Here is a 20,480-nt window from a genome sequence, read left to right on the forward strand (position 1 = left end):
TTCTCTCGCGCGGGAGTTGGGACTCGGCTGGACCGGTCCGAGAAGCAGAAACGAATGGATAGCGGACTTGGGGCCGGCGAGAGCTGCATACACTAGAGATACTCGATAATAATTTAATACTTAATACTACGATAGCAACCGGAGGCTTCATGTGTTGGTTACTACCTACCTAGGTAGAGATCTTGTTTTCACTGGAGCTGTAGCGGGTTTGGTTGGCGGTTGGATTCTGTGTGTGTGCGGGGAAAGTCAAAAAATAAGGGGCCTTGGATGACATTGGTATGATATGGCACAGACAATGGTTGATGAAAGACAAAAAAAATAATACCTCTAGACTATTACAAGGTAGCCAAGGCTTGTGTCATTTTGGATGTCAAGGAAGATCCAGGGTTTGTTGTGGACTTTTGCAGCCCAAAACTGCACAACTCGAACCCCCCGCCCCCGCATGGCCAATGTCCATCAGCCGCGTGCTGTCACGGGACCAGGCGCTGCAGCTGGCGCAGAGCCAGCAGCCCCAACTGGAACCGTGCTGGCGTTCTCGATGCCGATTGGTGACATCACCTGGGGATGTGGGGCAGAAAAACGCCGACGATTGCCGCCACTTGGGGTTTGTTCAACCACACCGCACCGAAAGTGGACGAGCTCCATGTTCCACTTTCACTTCCACACCCACCTTTTGATGATCGACCACACTTCACACTCACAATGTCCGACCTCAGAGGAACATCACGAGACCGCCGGGATACAGAAGCCTTAGCCCAGGTTGTCGTCGAGCACTTACCATCAGGATACACGGCCGAGTTTGACAGTGCGCCCGGAAGTACAGATGTCGCCACTCCGGCTTCTGTCGAGGGATCGGACGTCGTGCCTACCCCGGAGGAGGAATCGTCGCTGAAGTTGCAGGGCGGCGACATGCATCGGGACCTCTTCAGGCTGCCCTCAGCAGCAACCCGCGTCCCGATGCACCGCCGGGCAGCAACCTTCCACTCGCCCAGGGACCTTTATGCGGACGATGATGCCCCGCCCTTAACCGTCGGCGATCAGCTCGTCCCGGGAGGGTTCCGTCGTGCCTTTCTACATCAGAGGCATGGAAACGATTTCATGGCCGCGAGATTACCCATCACGCGCAATTTCGTCGAGTTTCTCGACCTCTACGGCAGCTTCGCTGGCGAAGACCTTGTCGATACCGATGAGGAGGCTGTCACCGAGGAAGAGGAGGAGGAGGGCGAAGGAGTAGAGGAAGAAATGGCCGGCGAGCGGCGCCCTCTTCTTCGCCAGCGTATTAGCTCTGTCCGGGCCCCGCGCTCCGCCAACGCCGGCACCGTCAAGACTTTCTTCACCTTGCTGAAAGCATTTATCGGCACCGGCATCATGTTCCTTCCCAAGGCCTTTCGCAACGGCGGCATCCTCTTCTCCACCGTCGCCATGCTCTCCGTTTCCGCGGTCACCATGGTCGCCTTCCACTTGCTGCTACAATGCAAGCTCCACCACGGCGGCGGGTACGGCGACATCGGAAACGCCATCGCCGGGCCGAGGATGCGCACTCTCATCCTCTTCTCCATCGCCCTCTCCCAACTCGGGTTCGTCTGCGCAGGCATCGTCTTTGTCGCCGAGAACCTCGAAACCTTTTTCCACGCCGTCACGGGCGGCCAAAACCCCTTCACCTCTGCAGGCTTAATCGCCATGCAGCTCATCATCCTGGTCCCCCTCGCTTGGATCCGCAACATCTCCAAGCTCGGCCCCGTCGCCCTCCTCGCCGACGCCTGCATCCTCGTCGGCGTCAGCTACATATACTGGTACACCAGTACCTCGCTCTCCGCGACGGGCCTCGACCCCACCGTGGTGCTTTTCAACCCGAAGCACTACACCCTCACCATCGGCGCCGCCATCTTCACCTTCGAGGGCATCGGGCTCATCCTGCCCATCCAATCCTCCATGGCCAAGCCCCACCACTTCGAACCCCTGCTTGGCCTCGTGATGCTGCTCATCACGGTCGTCTTCACCTCGGTCGGCGCGCTGTGCTACGCGACCTTTGGCGAGAAGACCGAGATCGAGATCATCAACAACTTCCCGCAGGACAGCCCGCTGGTCAACTCGGTGCAGCTGCTGTACGCCATCGCCGTGCTGGTCGGCACCCCCGTGCAGCTGTTCCCCGCCCTGCGCATCCTCGAGGGAAAGATCTTTGGCCACATGCGCTCGGGCAAGGGCAGCTTGCGGACCAAGTGGGTGAAGAACCTGTTTCGGTTTGGTGTTGTGGTGTTTTGCGGCCTGGTGTCCGTGGCGGGGACGGGGAATCTTGATCGTTTCGTTGCGCTGATCGGGAGTGCCGCGTGCGTGCCGCTGGTGTACGTGTATCCGGCGTTTTTGCATTACAGGGGGGTGGCTACCAAGAAGTGGGTAAAGTGGGGGGATTTGTTGCTGATGGTGGTTGGGTTGGTGGGGATGGTGTACACCACCACGGTGACGATTGTGAATAGTTTTATGTGAGCGTGAGCGTGAGCGTGGAGCGATCTATGTATGCATGGGAAAGGGGCGTTTTTGAACGGGTTTTAAAGGATGGGTAGATGCTACAAGCCGGATCATGGATGGTAACTAGGATAGAACAGGACATTCGCGTGTGTTTTGATGATAATGATATGTGCCACGCTTGTGGTTGGGTACCCCTGGATCAACGCCGGGCGGTCCACCCCCGATCCTCCTCCCTAGCCAACGGAGGCGATGTAGTACTAGGAACTAACTGAATACGAACGATTCATGGGCGGCAGCAGCAGCGCGCTGCGGTAAGATCTCCTTCCAAACTTGATCAAGTACAGAAACCAAGGCAGATGGCCAACATCTATCTGCCGCAGTTCTTCGCATCGCAAACTGTATTCTCGTGGATGTACTTGATCTTTCCCCCTTCAACCCTCATGAGGTTGTTTGTCTGCGTGCCTGGGTCTCGTGGGATCGACTGGTCAAGGAAGGGGAAGTTGTGGAAGATATCGATGGCCCCGAGCTCTTCATCGATGGTGAACCGCCGGTTGGTGACGTTGAACGGCGGCGGGAAGTTCAGCAGACATTTCCCGCCCGAGATGTACAGGCCGCCCTCGAGCCGGGAGCAGTCCGCGGTGAAGGGCGGCTTGATCGTGTCGTCACCCCACGCGTTGATGTACGCCTCTCCAGCGGCCTTGATCACCTCGCGCGAGTCGCGCTTCGCCTCGGGGATGGGCTCCCAGCTCTCCTTCTTGTTGTAATCCAGAGTCCCCTTCGCGTCGAACAACCAGTCGCCCGTCTCGCAGACGTTTGATTCGATTTTGTAGATCTTGTTGTCCGCATTCAGGGCCAGCCGCGTCCCGATCACGTAGGGGTGGCCCGTCGTGGCGACAATCTCGGTGTACGACGCGCACTCGGTCGTGTCGTAGATGCTCCGGTTGAAGTCGATCTTGATAGCTGCTGATAAGACGCCCTCAGTGATGTCCAGTTCGGCGTCGTTTTCTTGGTAGATGAGGCTATCATTTGCAAGGCCCGAGATGGCAGTTGGACCCTCGCCGGAGCCAAGGGCCGCGATGTAGCTTGCAGTGACTTCTTTAAGGAGATCGCGGGTGCATGCTGCGGATGCCTGCGAAGAGAAGCCCGCAAGAGCAAGGAGTAGTAGAGAGACCATGTTGTACGCTTGGTCAGATCTGGGATTGCTAGGGCGTGGTGGTGGGATGTTGGTAGCTACAACAGGTTAGAAAGTTCTGGCGTTGGGTACTCTTGCATTCTAATGATGGCCCTCGGATGATAAAGTAGAGCCTGTAGAGGGGGTTCGGGTATTTCCCCAACTTGAATTATTCTAATTTATTCTGCCGGCTTTATACCCTTCTCCGGTAGTTGTTAAAGCACAGGACGAGGTCGATTACGGGAACTTTAGCCGTCACTGTTACGGGATATCCAGTATGGGCGAAGCAACCATTGTTTGGTTCCACGAATCATCGGAGAAGCTGAGGTGGCATGTCTACGCTCGATTCTATCTGTTTCAAGGGAGCTAGACTCCATGCCATGGCAAATGAGTGAATGCGGTAGCCTCATAGCTTGTCCTTGGATCTCCCTGTCACTCTTACGACGAACGGCTAGGGATTCTTAGCTGCCTCCGTAATAAGTCCCAGTCAACAAGACGCAGATGACCCGCGACAAGTCGGAAACTGTCATCCCCGACAACAACGGATGGGAGCCCCTTGAGGCGGGAAGCAGCGTCATCGTTGGTGTCATGTCAGTCAAGCTAGACACAGACTTGGCCCGTAGAGGGCAGCCGAAGAGTGACGGTAAGTGTGGCCCGTATATTAGGAGTGAACTGGCTGGCTAAACTAACATATCCTTCTAGGTTCCTATCCAACCCTCCCCGAGAACCCCGGCCGAGACTTGAACCGCCGGCACTACGACTAGTGGGGCGCAATGGTCGGCGCTGCTAGAAAGGACAAGAACTTGGAGGGAGATTCGATCGTCAGCGTACTGGAAACAGGGCCATGATATCTGCATGGGTACGTGGGCGAGAGATTTGTCCAGGTTGGAACAGGATCTCAGTGTGTAAGCTCGGCGGCCATGTCACAGGGGATGCTTTTGTCATTGGGCTGCCGAAAAATGTGCACATTCACTGCCGAAGGGGATGAGGACGACCCGGCAGGGTTGAGCACGGAGCTGCTGGGATTTGACCAAGCTTAGGTACCTAGAGGTGGATGTACAATGATAGGAATACTCTGCAATTTACAAGCATATAAAAATACTAGTAAGAGAAAGATAACGAGTGGATACGTGGCCATATTAAAGTACAGGATCGCATACTGGATGGTGAAGTCCGGTGGAATCGCCTGGCGGAGGCGAATTGGAATGTGGCTTGCTGGTTCGGGAGGAGCTGTGCGGACTGGGGTAGGCGCACGGACCATATACAGCTAAGCAGACCCCTGCCTGCAGCAGCAGCTGCTGCTGCATCATCGCGGGGCTGTTGCCTGTCGTTGCCCCGCGTCTTCCAGCTGCCGCTCGCCTGTGCCCACCACCAAGCAGGGACAGCTCAAGCTTCATGCAACATCGACTTGCAACACAAACTTGACCTTTAATATTCTGCGATAGTAGCGCTGCAATATTTGCCATGGCTTGCCCCCATATTGGAGCAGCCTGTATGCCACCCGACCTGCATCCTTTGTTTCGCAAACGCTGACATCTCGCTAGACCTGTCTAAGCCGACAGTAGCTGATTCGGTGTACCGCGAGGATTGCACCCAGTGTTTCGATTCCATTGTGCGTATTAAGATTGCTAGAGTATCTCCATGCGTTGGCTGACGGTCTAGGATGACGCCGCCGGCCTCGATGTCTGCCTCAAGTGCTTCAACGGCGGCTGTGCCGGCGACCGACACCACGCAAAGTTGCACAGCATTGCCAGGAAACATCCCCTAGTTCTCAACATCCGCCGCACCCGGAAACAAATTGTCCGCGACGAGCCGCCAGCGAAAATGTCGAAGCTCGCCATCGCCGCCGAGACCGAAGCCGACCGTTACGATACAGCGCTGACCGTCAAGTGCCTCGAATGCGGAATCGATGACATAGATAAGAGCGAGCCCACGATTGCCGCAACAGTCGAAGCGATCATGAAAGCAAACACATTCTCCCGGAAAGAGGAGGTCAAGGCATGGGAGCAAGAGCTTACGAGCTGTGAACACATCTTGCTGCTCCAGCAAGACCCGCCGCGGCAGATCGAGTCGCAAGATCTGGGCCACTGCTCAAAGTGCGACTTGAAGGAGAACCTGTGGCTCTGCTTGCAGTGCGGCAACCTCGGTTGCGGACGGGCGCAATTCGGCGGCGTGGGTGGCAACTCCCATGCCCTCGCGCATTCACAGGAATCTGCCCATGGTGTTGCGGTCAAGCTGGGGTCGATCACGCCCGAGGGGACCGCGGATGTGTACTGTTACACCTGTGACGATGAACGGGTCGACGAGAACCTCGGAGCGCACCTGGCAAACTGGGGAATCATTCTCGCGGAGCGACAGAAAACGGAAAAGAGCTTGACCGAGATGCAGATCGAGCAGAACTTGCGATGGGAGTTTTCGATGACGACCGACGACGGGAAGGAGCTCACGCCGCTCTTTGGTCCGGGACTCACGGGACTGAAGAACCTTGGGAACAGCTGCTATCTGGCCAGTATTTTACAATGTCTCTTCGACATGCCGTCTTTCCAACAACGCTATGGGAGTGGGGTTGAGTCCCCCCCTGACACATCGGACCCGGCCCAGGACCTGGAGACCCAGCTGCGCAAGATCGGGGATGGTTTGCTGTCCGGACGGTACTCCAAACCAGATTCGGACGTGACTGTTTCAGAACTCTCGCCTGAAGTTCCCCATCAGAAGGGCCTTCAGCCCTCCATGTTCAAGCACCTTATGGGCCGCGGCCACGAGGAGTTCTCAACCATGCGCCAACAAGATGCGTTTGAGCTCCTGCAGCATCTCATAAAGCTCATCACCAGGTCTCAGCACCCTGCCGGACTCGGCGACCCAACCCAGGCCATGCGTTTTGTGATGGAACAGCGGTTGCAATGCCTGGGGTGCAAAAAGGTGCGCTACAGCACCACGGAGCAGGACAGCATATTCATCGACGTGCCGCTCGAGAAACTGCCTGCCGAGAATGGCCAGGAGGCCAAGTACAAGCCCGTCGACCTAAAAGAATGCCTCGATAACCTAACCGCGTCCGAAATCGTGGAGCTGACCTGCTCGTCATGCGGCAGCAAAGACGGCTTCACCAAAAGGCAGCTGTTCAAGACGTTCCCCGAGGTATTGGTCGTGAACGCGCGCAAGATGGCCGTGGTGAACTGGGTGCCTGTCAAGGTCGACGTTCCGGTTCTTGTCGGGGATGAACCGTTCGCTCTGGATTCGTATCTCTCCAAGGGCCAGCTACCCAACGAGGAGGCGTTGCCGGAGGAGGCGGCGGCAAGCAACGTGCCGACATTCGTGCCGAACCCGGAGGCATATGCCATGCTGGAAGCAATGGGCTTCCCCAAGGTCCGTTGCGACAAGGCCCTACATGCCACCGGGAACAGCGATGCGAACGCGGCCATGGAATGGCTGTTCATGCACATGGACGACCCGGATATTGACGCACCCCTCGACCTCGGCGGTGGCAGTGGCGCCTTCACGGCTGACCCAGCGCACCTTGAAATGCTAGAGTCGATGGGTCTGGGTGGGCCACGGGCAACCAAGGCGCTCAAGGAGACAAACGGAGACGTTGAGCGGGCCATTGAGTGGTTGTTCAGCCACCCCGACGACCAGGGTGAGACTAACGAAGCCACCGAGGCTGCCGACGCTGGCGGAAACGCGAACAAGGGTGGCCCGGAGGCAGGGAGCAGCGCGCTGCCGGCCAACTTCCAGCTGCAGTCGATTGCGTGTCACAAGGGCACTAGTATCCATACTGGGTGAGTCAAGTGCTGTATCCATCGGCGCGGACCCGGCTAACCTCACCGACGTTGTAGGCACTACGTTGCGTTCATCCGCAAGAAGCTCGGCGACGAGACGTCGTGGGTTCTGTTCAACGACGAGAAGGTGGTTAAGGTGGTAGACGTCGAGGAGATGAAGAAGTTTGCCTATGTGTACTTCTTCCGACGGGTGTAAACACGGCATGGGATTGCGTTGGGGGTGGCAGTCGATGCAATGAATACAATGCTGGGCCGGGGTTAACCCTTAGAGGACAAGAGCGCATCAAGGACGATGCATGTAGATTCTATGCCCAAGGCCCTCATTAATGCGGGACCTGATATTATCACGTTTCGCATCCCGCATCCCAGATTCACCGTGCCAAATAACCATCCATCGATCCTTCCAGTAGCAGTACCAGCAGCCCTCCAACCAACTCCCAAACTCCGCCCAAACCCACCCACCCACCGCAACGCAGTATCATACACCCATCCTCTTCAGCACCTCCTCCCCCTCCACACAATCCCAACCGCCCCAACCAACCGTTTAACCTAATCCGCCAACCGATAACTGACCAACGTATCCACGCGATGACTCTGGGTACTGAACCCCCTCAGCTGCACGCGCTCGGCGTTCTCGATCTCCTTGGCGTCGCTGTCGCCCCACTCGACGGGCACCTCGGACGACGCGTCGGCGTACACCAGCACGTTGAAGGTGCAGTCACCGCCCTGGAGCTGCGGGAGGAAGGTGACCGAGGCGGTGATCTGCCGGAAGATGGCGGCGATCTCGGCTTGGATCTCGGCTTCGGTTTTTTCTTTTTCGGGGGCGGGGGGGGCGTCGGTGGCGGAGGGGGTGTTTTCTTGGTTGTTGGGTTTGGTGGTTGTTGTTGGGGAGGTGGTTTTGGAGGGTTTGGCTTTGGAGGATTTGGAAGATTTGGGTTTGGCGAATATTTGGACCTGCGTTTGGGAGAGAGCGGAAGGGCAGGTTAGCTTTGGTATTTGTACGGTATGGTGTAGTTGGAAGCCAAAGGGGGGGAGCTTACGTCAAACTGCCACCTCTCGACGTGCTCGCCCGTGTCCTTGTCGGTGATGACGATGACCAGCTTTTGGATCTTCCCGCCCACCATCCACTTGTCCAGCTGCGACATGATCTTCTTGATGTAGGCGCGCACTTGGTCGTCGGACGACACCAGCATGTTCAGGCCATATTTCTTGACGGCGGTGAAGTCTTCGGCGGGGTAGACGCCGCGTTGGAAGCTGCGGGAGACGGTTAGCTTTTCGCAGGCGGGAGGGGTCGGTCATAGAGTCTGGCGCATGAATCGGGATGGCTCGTACAGAATCGTGTGGATCGAGTATTGGAACTGTCGCAATGGAGGAAGTGGTTAGCAAGGGAGAGTGACCGATGTGTGGATTCCCAGTCGCACTCACAAACTCGGCGACAAGCTTGGCGCTACCTTTGAGCGACAGCTTGTGCACCTTGGACTTGTCCTTCTCGGGTGCTGCGGACGCCATGGTTCGTGACGTCGGAGTGCCTTTTACTTGTCGATTAGAGGCTCTGGCGTTGTGGGTTCTCGATGGAGGAACAGGAATCGAATCGGACGGTTGCAGCTCTCCCCCACTTTGTTTACTTTCCGGTCATTGGTGGAGGTTGTCAGGGGCTGCGGATGGCTAAGGGAGTGGGTCTGCTGAGCCGAGGACTCGAGACTCGAGACAGGACAACCGCTGCCACGTGACCCCTCCCGTTCCCCTGTCAGAAAGTTCAAGTCATTGATGTTCTCGTTCATTGAGAGAGTTCAAGGACCATCAGTGAAAGCGACTTGAGACGTTTCGAGGCTGTCTACGGCAGCTTCATAGGTCCTTTCACATCTTGGGCTGGCTTGATCAGGATTGCCGTGATCAAAATACTGTGGAATCGTCTGGCAGACTCCCAGAGTTTATCGTTGTTTCATTAATTCATTAATATTGACCGATAGCTTGACTCTTATCCGAGGAACAGCAAAGTGGAACATGAGATCTTCCAAGAGTACCCCTGATCCTGAACGATGATTCCCTAAAATGCAATGCAGCCCAGATTATGGGTAGGTCTTTGTACATACACGAATGCACACGTGTGATGTCGGTTATTTGGATTGTCTCCGAAACGACAAGCTTATACAATTATGGGTATCATAGGTGGTTGTGGTGTGGTTGGTAATGCCCAGTCGAGGAAACCGAGTGGGTGGAGTCGGGTTTTGGTGTTTCGTTAAAAATGCTGCGGTTGCGTGTCGCAGGGTTGTATGTAGGACACTGTGACCCCCGGTGCTTGTCCCGATGCTTGTTGTCCTAGCTTTTATTCTGGTTACCCACGCCTTTGTTTCCCCGGTGTGTGTCCACGGTCTGAGCCATGTGGGGAATGGACTCTACGGGGACGGCGTTTAAAACCCGCCCGATCGGCGATTGCCGCGCGGTGGTTGGTTAATTCTCACGACCGTCTCTCCTGACTGCTCGAAGTCGAGGTATTGCGGTCCGTCGGGGTGCTGGATGGCCGGTGGTGTTCCGGGCGGCATGGGCCAAGCCATCTGGCCTGGGGATAACGCGGCGCTGATGCCACTCCCCGTGCTGGTACTGCTCATGCTGCCCCTGGTGACATGAGCATTTGTGGATGCGATGATTCGAGGATCTGGCGGAGCCTGGATCGGGTGCGAGGTGCGGACTGTCCCTGGGGAGAGCATGCTTGCTGCGGACACCGGCGATACGGGTGATGGAGTGAAGCCAGTGGTGGCGACGGAATCGTATGTGAAGGTCGACACGCGGTTGCTGTCTCGCCCAACTCCGGGCGCCGGAGCGACATGGGGATGTAGGCGACCCGTCTGACGCATAGGGGGTTGGGATTGCCCGCCGCGGCCACTACGGTTTCGAGCGGCCAAAGCGGCTGCTGCTCCTCCTGCCGTTGATGCTGCTGCTGCCGTGGGCGCTGGGCTTATGAGGGTCCTCCCCATGCCATCTCCGCCTGGTGTGTCAACTCGAGGGGAACCCCTGGATTGTCCGCCGAGCTTGCGGAATGGTGCCAGCATGCGTTGCACTGCGGCTGACCTCCTGAATTTGTAAAGAAGAAGGGCGAGAAGAGCGAGAAGAAGTAGCAAGCCCACTTCCACCTGTCAGCCATGCGAACATGCAAGACTATGGCATATCGACGAATTGTGGAGTAAGATGAAACTCACCAACTATACCAGCGATTGCCCCAGGTGCCAGGCCGCCACCGGATGTGCCGTCTTTGTCGTTCACTGTGGTTCCAGTATTTCCACCTCCAATTCCACCAGTACTGGATGGACTGGTTGCCAAGGGAGCTGGTACCGATGACACCCCAGATTGTGTCGGCCGGTTTGCGGTGCTCGAGCCAGGGTCGCCATGTCCCGAGCCACTGGTACCGTTTGATCCCCCATCATCGTTCCCATCTCCCGTGCCCGTCCCCGACCCCGAATCCCCGCCTGGCGGCCGGTTGTCGTCGTCGTTTCCGGGTTTATTTCCGCTGTTACCACCGGGCTGCACGAACACGGGCGCCACGGACGCCGTTTGGGCGCTCGTCTTCTCGGTGTCGGTTGGCGGAGGCATTGGTGACGGAACCCGAGGCTGGGAAGTCGAAGAGGGAACAGGTTGAGGGCGATCTGAAGGTTTTGGAGATTGTGTGGCAGCCGGCGGCACAGCAGGGGGTCGCGTTGCGACGGGGGGCGTGTGCTGCGGCACAGTCGCCCTTGGCGAGGTGGTAGTCGGCGCCCTGATCGGCGTTTTGGTTGTCGAACTTGGGGTGCTCCCGCCGCTTGGAGTCCCTGGACTGGTGGATGTCGAGCAAGCTGGGGGCCAGAAATTGCACCACCACGGCGTATTATTCCTTCCCCTCCCTCCCCATTGCCTCCGTTCGAATGACGGATCGTCTGCGATCGGCATTGTGGCACATGGATGTAGAGTTTTGTCTCCACTGAAAAGGACTGAAGACCAACACCATAAAAATACACAGGGCTTTGCCCCCTTTCGGTCCAATATGTGAGTGACCAGGCAGTTATTTGAAGAGAAGACGAGCGAGGGGCGCAAGACAATCGAAGCACCAAAGTGGCAGCGGCGAAGGGGGCACACGCGTGGTTTAACAAGAGCGAGCGCACTGAGGGGGCCGACTTCATTGAGAGCCTGGCCCGATCAGGGTATCATTTGGCTGCTGGCCTGGGCTGAGAAGAGCCAAAGCTGCTTGGCTGCATCATTAGCTGGGCTTATTTGGCAGCCTCTCGTTGCATGGTGCCTGACGCTTGCCCCGACTCGGCATTGCACAGACGGTGATTGGAAAGTTTAGTGACCAAAAACGGCTCGAAGTCATGCAACTTGTGGCCCCTGGGCTGCTCGGGTGTTGCCTGCAGAAGACGAAGTTGAGGCCCGGCTCGCGGTTGACGGCCCCCAACAACAACAACCATCGCCGATTGTTGGAGTCTAGAATTTTGTTGTGTTTTGGCGGAGCGACCAAAGTGGAAGGCTTGGACCACGGCTGGCGATCAGCGGGCACAAGCGAGACCGAGCACATCATCCCAGACACAGCTCCATCATCCGTCATCGATCGAAGCGAAGCGTGATGGATTCCAAGTCTGCAGTGCTTGTGGCGAACGGCCAGTCCAGACCAGTCCAAGGGAAAAGCTTCGGATGCTGAGGTCACGTTGGGGGCCATTCCACTACCTTGTAAGGAAGCAACAATCAGACCATGATTCATCAATCGAGATCGTGGCTCGGACCTGGAAAGAGTGAAGTTTGGTGGTCGCCTGTGGGGTTTCGCTTAACTCAAGCGCAGTGGGGCAGATCGGTAATTTTTACCGAGCAGCGGGCCTTGCACGTGGAAACAGGGCCGTTGCAAGCCACTCAAGCCACGGTGGAACGGTGCATGTCATGCGGGTTCAAGTGCTGAACATGATTCAGCTCGAGCAACATCATTCGATCTGGTTTGACGCCATTTCCAAAGATACACTTTCTAGACATTTTGCGTCATGGCAAGATGCCTTGCCCATGGAGTGCAGGTGGGATAGCCTCAAACCGTAACTGCCTAACTCTTGGATTTCTTGTTCATTAAAACTACAATACACCACGTACAGAGCACAAACACCAAGAATTACCAGGATTCTTCTTGAAATAAAATGCCGCGAAGAAGGAGCCATTCCTGAATATCAAGGGATATTATGGTTCGACAATCTTGACTCCGTCCAAGCTGGCCCTCGACCCACCCGGACCGCCACAATAGTCACAACCACCAGGGCTGCTCTTTCCCCTCCCCAACGGCAAACCACCCAGTGCGTCCCGGTTCTGACATGTTTTGTTAGTCGCTGCGCCCCGGTGTGTCTGGGTTCGCCGATCCTCTTCCAGACCTCACCACCGTAACAACGGCCGCTCTGGTTCCCATTACGGGGCGTTGAAACCGCCACTGATGGACCCCATCCATGATCGCGCCGGTCCCGATTATATTGAAAGGCCGCTATGGAATTGGCGATACACCAGCACCTGACTCGGCATCCACGACCGCATCATCCCTTCCAGGTCAGTTCGAAGGCCGGTACTGTCACACCCCCATCACGCAATCACCACTGGCTATGAGGGAGGACGGGGGGCAGCGGAAATGGTTGACGGGGAATGGCGCAGGTCCAGTTCAGGACCCGAGGGGAGGAGCGACAGTGATCTGAACTGAAACCTCTCTTTATATTTCTGTGAATAATGCAACTTTAAATAGATTTTTTGCATTACATTATCTTTTACCTTTTATATTAGTAGCTACACAGCCAGCCATCAATCATCAACCAGCTCCCTCGCACCGTCTCTCCGCTGACCCCAGCCGCCCCTGCCACCACGCAACCCTGCCCCTGATTGCCCGCAACGGATGCCTCTCCGCCATCTCCCACGCCGTGAACCCACCCCCGCCCCCACCATCACCCTCACCAACCCTTCGACCAAAATCAGCGCCCCCCGCCCTCAAAAACTCCAGTGTCACTAACATATCCTGCGCCCGCGTAGCGTCCCCCGCCAGCTCCTCGCACCCCGGCAGCAGCACCTCGTGCACGGGCGTGCGGCCGCCCGTGGTGGTATCCAACGCGTTGGGATCGGCGCCACGCTCGAGCAGTGCGCACACGGCGCGGGAAAAGGCGAAACGCGCAGCTACGTGGAGGGCCGTGGTACTGTTGCTCGGGGTGTCGCGCGAGGGGTTGCTGGCGTTGGCGGCGATGGGAGGGTTGGGACCGGGCGCGCAGGGGTCGTCCAACAGGGCCAGGACGGCGTCGAGGTTGCTGCGCACGAGTGCCGTGTACAGCGCCGTGTAGCCGCCGTCGTCAGGGGCGTGGAAGGCGGCGGGGTCCCGGGCTAGGAGGAGCGGGATGGCGGGGTCGTAGTCGGCGGCCGCAGCCAGGTGCAGCGGGGTCTGGCCGCCGTAGTGGCACGTCCCGGAGCGCCAGCAGCGGTGGGTGCAGGTGTGGGCGAGCATGGCGGGGGGGGGTGCGGGTGTCAGTGCGGGCGCCAAACTCGAGGAGTGTCGCGACCGTCTGGGCGACGTTGTGCTGCCAGAAGGGGTCGCGCGTGTGGCTGGCGGTGGGCACCTCGATGCGCACCCGGAAGCGCCTCTTGTGCCATTTGCCCCAGCTGTTGTACAGGAGACCGTAGGCCGCAGCCCGTCCCGGGGCGTACCCCCCCCGCACCACGGCATGGAGCAATGGCTCTCTAACGCCGCCCGCCTTAGCGTTCACATCGGCGCCACGGGTTAGGAGGAACCGCGCCGTCCGCGGCAGGGCAAAGTCGACGGCGGTTTGCAGCGCCGACGCCGCCGTCGTCAGCGAGGGCGAAGCCCCATAGCACCCGGCCAGCGCCAGGGCGAGCGGTTTCAGCCCCGTGTGCGATCGGAGGACGGCAAGGTCATTACATCCAACCTTGACGAGATGCCGCACAACCTGGGGGGCGTCCGCGGCGAGGGCGAAGTCGAGAAAGGTGGCGTGCTGGAGGCCGAGGCGGTGGCAGGGGATCAACCCGACAAAGTCGACGACACTGCGGTACTTGGTCGTCAACTGGTCGAGTATCCTGGTCGAGTCGGTCCTCGCCGCGTGCACGAACAACTCGCCGATGCGATCCACGCGGTCCTGCTCGCGCCTGGCCTCCTCGACATGGCGGGGCAGGAGAGCACTCGCGAAAAGGTGGTGGAAGCCACGAGACGTGGAGGAGAAGGCGCTGAGGCTGCTTAAATCGAGATGGGCGGCGACCATCAGCCACAGTTCCACCGGCATCTGGGCCACCGCCATATTCGAAACTGATGAATCCATACCAACACCCATCGTTTCCAGTTTGACTGATATTTGTAACTTAGGATAGATAGAGGGATGGAGGATAGATAGAGGGATGGAGGATAGATAGAGGGATGGAGGATAGATAGAGGGATGGAGGATAGATAGAGGGATGGAGGATAGATAGAGGGATGGAGGATAGATAGAGGGATGGATGGGAAAGAAGGAGGAATCGAGAACAGAACTGACCGAACGGGGAGTGATGGGTTGATATACTCTAGACTTTCACTGCTTTCAAATTTATCCGCATCTGACATCTGATCCAGTCACTCGACTGACGTCAAGTGGGATGGTCATGAAGTAACAAGTGCGCAAGCACGCGCTGACATAGATGGGACGAGTTTAAGACGATGACTCGGACACTACGTCCGACAATACGGCGCTGTGAAAAAATCATCCCGTCTTTATATGGCTAGCGATATCCCATACCAAACGTCCCGAGTACACTGCTCCTTCATGGACACCCCATCCATCTAACAGGCCCGACCACTACGGCGTCTACTCTCCACTGATGACAAACGCCTCCTGCTCAAGACATCCCCAACAAGGAGTGACACACTATGCCCCAAGCCAAACCGAAAAGAACGGTAAAAGTATGTACGAAAACGACGTCGAGATGCTTCCCTGCAAGTGGGATGATCCCTGACATGGGGGGAAAACCGGAGAGAATGGTGACGCCGATGACCAAACAACCCACAAAAGCCAACCAGAAATAACAAAAAAAAGAAAAAAGAAAAGGCTACCTATACCCATTAATGCTTCTGCTAATCATAGCCGGCCCCTCTTTGCCACACGCTAGTTTCAATAGTTAGCCACATCGGCGATCGACATCAGATGAGGATCGGGCTAGACTCACGGTGGCCCAGCTGGCGGCTTTGAGCCCGTCGGCGTTCCGTGCGACAGATTTGTCGATGACCCCGACGCCCCAAACGGACTCGGCGCCCTGACACTCCCGCTCGGCTTCCCCCGCAGGTGATGCGGTTCTATTTGGTACGTGCCCGACACGGGGTCGACAGGCGCGCGGAACGAGCTTCGGACTGAATTCCGCGCCGAGTCTCGGATAGAATCCCCGTTTGAGTACGGTCCCGAATGGGGCGATCCAGCGCGGGCAGCCATGTGCTCTTGATTCGACATGGCGGACTCGTCATCCTCCAGATCGCTCCGCTTGAACAGCTTGCCGTCACCGCGAGCGGTCGCACCCAGGGCATCGAGTTCGGTTGTCGTGGCGAGGTGCGTCTGCGACTTCATAAAGGACGTACGGTCGTCGTTCATGAACTGGTAGCGCGTGTCGGGATTGTTGTGGAACAGGATGATGCCCGTCGTGATGATCAGCATCAGGAGGAGGATGAGCGCAAAAGCAGCGTTGGCGATCCAGAGAACGACACCCACGACGCCAATAACCAATCTCGGTAAGCCAAATACGTCGGTAAAGACGAACAGGAAGATGGAGTTGATGAAGTTCATGGCGCAAATGGCGATATTGAAGGAATTGGTGCTCTTATCCATCCACGGCCGCAAGACCGAGGCGGTGATGAGGGCCGCCGCCTCGATAATGATCAAAGCCACCGCCTGCACGGTACCGGCGCGCTGGGCAAAGGCAATGAACATTCCCTTGACGATGATATAAACGAGGACCGGAACGATAAAATAGTAGGCAGAGGCGCGGAACTGCACGTATAAGAACCCCCATTTGTTCAGGGCGTGCGGGTCGGAAAACAGAATGTAAGCCGGATTCCGGTGGAGAGCGACTGAACGGCGGGCAATCCGAATCACCCTGTAAGCAGCATAGCTGAGGGTGATGACAACGCCGAAGAAGAAGAACACAGCCAGTACCATAGCGGCTGGGGAGTCGTTCTGCGTAAACTCCCACAGACAAAAAATGGTCAACTGGGGGAAACCAACGAGCAGCCATCTGTAAAGAACGCCTACGAAACGTTAGCTGGGGATGCAACGGGGGTAACAGCGAATGCATACCCTTGAGGACAGTCAACCACCCGACACGGAATTCGGCAAAGGTGTCACTTTGCATCAACTTCAGTCGCACAAGCAACTCGCAGATACCCTTGAACAGCACCACGCAAAGGGCCGCCATCACCATGAAAATGTAGAAGAAAGTCAAGCCAGTCAGGAAGAGGTTGGTTGTCTCGATGCCGGCCCGGAAGGCGACCCTTTGGATACCGTAAACGATGTAGCTGCCGTACGAAGTCTCAATGGCCCGCTTGGAGAGCCCGCCGGCCGACCGCCCGACGAGGCCAACGGCGGAATCCAAAAACGGGACGGAACGCTTGACCTTCTCAACTTGTACGGATACGGTGTGGAGTGTGTCGAGGATAGTCGAGGCCTCGCCGCCAGTCGACCGCTGATACCACGTGAGGATGTCCTGGATGAATCCGACATTGATGATGCCCATGCTCCACTGGAAATCCTGGGTCCACGATTTCACGACCGGAGGAAGCGGCACAGCGCAGAGGCCAAGCATGGCCTGGGCCTGAAAGTAGCCAAACAGCGAAAGGGTGTTGGAGGCGACGTGCGAGGCAGCATTGGAAAAGCCCAAACCGTTGATGATGGCAGAGGAAATAAGGGCGAGGATGGCCACGCCAGCAGAGGCCCATTTTACACCGATGAGATCAACTGTTCCCAGGTCAGTATCGGCCCACAGCATACTCAAGCCGCGTGTGATCCCCCGGTTGTCTGAACCTACCTGTCATGCCGTTCGAGATGTTGGCCTCCACGCAAGCAATGCTCTCCCCAGCACGGTCTCCATCGGTCCTGTTGATGAAAACCTGGACGGTCGCATCGAGATCGGGGAAAGTGTATGCGATGGATGGAATTTGCGCGATCGCATCCTTGGTAACAGGCAGGTTGAATGGGTTGCTCATCTTGCCGGATGTCATCGGGCACAAGCCAGGGAGGTTGGCCTCGCATGGGTCGACCTTGGTGTGAATGATGGGGTATCCGTAAGCATAAATGGAAATGTCGAAAATAACATGGCCTTCGATAGACGACGTCGCGATCATGTTGATGGAAGCCGTGAGGTTATTCGGGGTGAATACGACATCGAACAGGCTGGCCGTAAAGCCCGAGTTTTCCTGACATGATGCCAGAGAGCTCGATCGAAGCACATATTCGGCGCTTGTAGGGACGACGACGGTCGCGAGGGAGGAAACCAGGAGGAGTGGGTTGAATGACGGAAGCCGCATGGTGGCCGGTATGCCCGCCGGGGCGCCGGTGCGAGCTGATGGTTTGTTTCGAACCGGATGTAGAGGGAAACGCCGTGGCTAAGTCGAGTCTCAAGCGGACATCCTAGGAAATTCTTGATCGAGTTCGGAGTTTGTAGTCAGTCGTTCGGGCGGGTCCCGATTCACAGGTGGTTAGGTGGTTGAGGGTTTGGTTGAATGGCCGAATGGTCTCAATGTTCGGTTGACCGACCTCCTCGGGTTGGATTGCGGAGAAAGGCGGGACCAGAAAACGAGTGACGGCGATCGACAATCGCTTCGAACAGTTGGATCAAGCAGGGGCCGTCGCCGTTGCTAAAAAGAGACTGCACGATAGATGATAAGAGGTTTGGTCGCAGAGGAGGTTCTGGAACGAGTGAAGTTGGTCGAAAGCGAGTGGGGGATTGTTGGTGTGGGTAGCCTCCACCAAGAAAGCGGCAAGACAGGGAATCTCGTGTTGGGAACGAGTTGGCCCAGACAAATGCAGGGGGGCAGGAATCAGATTTGGATGGCCAACACGAGTTTGTGGCTGTGTCGGCAAAATCCAAGGGGAAGGCACGGAAACGTACGCGCCAAGAGGTTGAAGAAACGGGCCCGATGGCTGTATGACGCTAGCCTCTTTGGGAACTGCAGTCCCTGACAGGATGAGGTCATCCACCCAAGCTCGGCCGCGAGGGATCTTTGGTTGGCCAACAGGTCACCGCAGACGTCAGCAACATGCATATCTGGATCGAGCGGTTGCGTCTCCTTTTTTCTCAATTCGCTCAATAACATCTTGTGTTGCTCAAGGTGCGCACCACCCGAAGCTCAAACCTCGAAGCAGACCTCAACTTCCAGCCAACAACAAGTTAATAGCTAGGTCCCTACAGAAAAACAGAAGCTTTAACTATTCGTAGTTGTAAAACAAGCATTCCACAACGAGTGGAGACAAGTTTGGGTCGGGCTTGGCAGGAAACAACAACTGAAACATTTATCTCTTGCTCCAGGTGCTGACGTGGTGAAGTTCACGCCGACACATGCGCACCCCCTCCTTGGGTACCTTAATTGATGAATTCTCCTAAGTCCTAGGACATGCACATCCTGCAGCCGTCTCACAGCCGTGTTTAGCACGGTAGGTGGTTATTTTTGCTGCTGCTCATTAGTCCGTCCTCGCCAGAGTTGGGAGAGGTTGGATTTGGTGTTGATCAGCACAGGGGGGTTTCTCGGCAAGAACCTAATCAGAGGGTATCCCCAGTTTCCTACGCTTTGACCAAGAAAAAAGAGACAGACCCCAACCCAAAGCCCAGGAGAATGACTCGAAGCAAAAAGTGGTGAGGAAAGCAAGTCGAGGAAAAGGAATGCGAACAGAAAACAAAAAAGGAAAGATATAATGCGGTGTGAATTAAGGATCGGGTGAACTCTTCTGCTCACAGTTACCCATCCTCACCCTATTCACAGTAGCTCCTCGATCGCATTCTAGCACGAGCTATGGAAGTGGGCGACGGTTGGGGAAGATTATGGATTTCCATTCGCCCATAATAGCAAGTATGAGTGGTTCGGCGGTCACAGATTCGTTGACGACCCGGGGGCAATCCAGGCGCTGCTACTATTCGGCTGCATGTATATTCAGCTGCGTCTAGCCTGATACGGTACCAAGGCACTTGTTAAACTGTTTCTGCCCGAGAACCCGGACATCAGCACTGCGCAGCCGGCCTTTTATGCAGACGAGGTTGAGTGAGATACCCAGCCCCTCAGAAGTGCAAAGTCTATACAACTCTGGTGTGGATGAGGCGATTTACATCCCGAAGGAGTGGGTTTCCTAGGAGTGTGGCGGGGGCCGAGGTTGAGTCTCTACGGACTAGTTCGGGCTTTCAGATCCTCTTTTGGTTCTTTTCGGACGGGACGAGGTGCAGGTACCGTACAACCGGGCCTTAACGGTTGTAAAATGCGTCTTCCCCAGCCAGATCAAGGGTCGTCAGTTGTTTGAGTAGCAGAGTGCCAACGGTGAGCCCAGCTTGGTTGGACACCATCCGACCTATCCGAGACAGGGAGAGAGACTCAATGCCGCCGAGTAATTTGATGAACTTAGGGCTATCGCGCCAGTTGCCTGCCTGTGTATGTACCACACATAGCTCAGTACCGGCTTGCCCAAGGCCAGGGTATGGTGGTATGTCTCTCAATCTGCCAAGGCAAGGATGACCTGACCCGTGGTCCTAGAAGCTCTGAAGCTGTGATGCCGCTCAAAGCAAAATCTCTGTTGCTAAACCCGACGGCATGACAGACCCCAGCGGTGTTTTTGTGCGGGACTGTTGATCAGTTGCGGCCAAGACCCGACTGAAAGAAGGTAAGTTCCAGGCTTGCCGAACACAAAAGGAGGAAGACGCTACATTGGACCAGCTTCTTGGGGAATTGAATAAATAAATCTACCATTGAATCCAGGTTGTTCAGTCGGCTGGGAGTTTATTATAGCTCGAAACTCTTTTCTTTTTGCGTGGTTGAGGATTGAGTGGGTGAACTTGAAAGGTTCAAGTTGAAACAGCTAATTCCTGAAGAA

At 56.5% G+C, this 20,480-nt stretch overlaps 7 protein-coding genes across 7 annotated transcripts; 2 read left to right on the forward strand and 5 right to left on the reverse strand.

Moving 5' to 3' along the window:
* The first annotated feature begins 625 nt into the window (after positions 1-625).
* On the forward strand, positions 626-2,805 carry F5144DRAFT_586968 (transmembrane amino acid transporter protein-domain-containing protein). Its single transcript, XM_066789803.1, has one exon. The coding sequence runs from the start codon at positions 703-705 to the stop codon at positions 2,482-2,484; it is 1,782 nt and encodes a 593-aa protein (XP_066639187.1). The 5' UTR covers positions 626-702; the 3' UTR covers positions 2,485-2,805.
* Positions 2,806-2,833: 28 nt separating this feature from the next.
* F5144DRAFT_661115 (uncharacterized protein) lies at positions 2,834-3,640 on the reverse strand (the record flags this gene model as incomplete). Its single annotated transcript, XM_066793285.1, has 1 exon — positions 2,834-3,640. One exon carries the CDS (start codon positions 3,638-3,640, stop codon positions 2,834-2,836), a length of 807 nt encoding a protein of 268 aa, XP_066639188.1.
* A 1,330-nt stretch (positions 3,641-4,970) lies between these two features.
* Positions 4,971-7,866, forward strand: F5144DRAFT_586972 (uncharacterized protein). Its single transcript, XM_066789804.1, has 4 exons — positions 4,971-5,129; positions 5,182-5,249; positions 5,300-7,410; positions 7,468-7,866. The coding sequence occupies exons 1-4, from the start codon at positions 5,102-5,104 to the stop codon at positions 7,604-7,606; spliced, it is 2,346 nt and encodes a 781-aa protein (XP_066639189.1). The 5' UTR covers positions 4,971-5,101; the 3' UTR covers positions 7,607-7,866.
* F5144DRAFT_397353 (DNA-binding protein) lies at positions 7,687-9,059 on the reverse strand. Its single transcript, XM_066784777.1, has 4 exons — positions 8,836-9,059; positions 8,743-8,768; positions 8,451-8,664; positions 7,687-8,364 (listed from the first exon to the last, which is right to left on the reverse strand). Exons 1-4 carry the CDS (start codon positions 8,917-8,919, stop codon positions 7,960-7,962), a joined length of 729 nt encoding a protein of 242 aa, XP_066639190.1. The 5' UTR covers positions 8,920-9,059; the 3' UTR covers positions 7,687-7,959.
* A 762-nt stretch (positions 9,060-9,821) lies between these two features.
* Positions 9,822-11,331, reverse strand: F5144DRAFT_596585 (uncharacterized protein; the record flags this gene model as incomplete). Its single annotated transcript, XM_066790813.1, has 3 exons — positions 9,822-9,970; positions 10,013-10,534; positions 10,608-11,331. 3 exons carry the CDS (start codon positions 11,329-11,331, stop codon positions 9,822-9,824), a joined length of 1,395 nt encoding a protein of 464 aa, XP_066639191.1.
* A 2,033-nt stretch (positions 11,332-13,364) lies between these two features.
* On the reverse strand, positions 13,365-14,675 carry F5144DRAFT_596586 (uncharacterized protein; the record flags this gene model as incomplete). The annotated part of the gene is made up of 4 exons (XM_066790814.1): positions 13,365-13,408; positions 13,519-13,822; positions 13,941-14,040; positions 14,086-14,675. 4 exons carry the CDS (start codon positions 14,673-14,675, stop codon positions 13,365-13,367), a joined length of 1,038 nt encoding a protein of 345 aa, XP_066639192.1.
* A 909-nt stretch (positions 14,676-15,584) lies between these two features.
* F5144DRAFT_498368 (uncharacterized protein) lies at positions 15,585-17,932 on the reverse strand (the record flags this gene model as incomplete). Its single annotated transcript, XM_066786263.1, has 3 exons — positions 15,585-16,657; positions 16,707-17,363; positions 17,434-17,932. 3 exons carry the CDS (start codon positions 17,930-17,932, stop codon positions 15,585-15,587), a joined length of 2,229 nt encoding a protein of 742 aa, XP_066639193.1.
* Positions 17,933-20,480: the final 2,548 nt, after the last annotated feature.

This window comes from Chaetomium tenue (genome assembly GCF_020726465.1).
Source record: "Chaetomium tenue strain MPI-SDFR-AT-0079 chromosome Unknown F5144scaffold_7, whole genome shotgun sequence".
Taxonomy (NCBI): Eukaryota; Fungi; Ascomycota; class Sordariomycetes; order Sordariales; family Chaetomiaceae; genus Chaetomium; species Chaetomium tenue.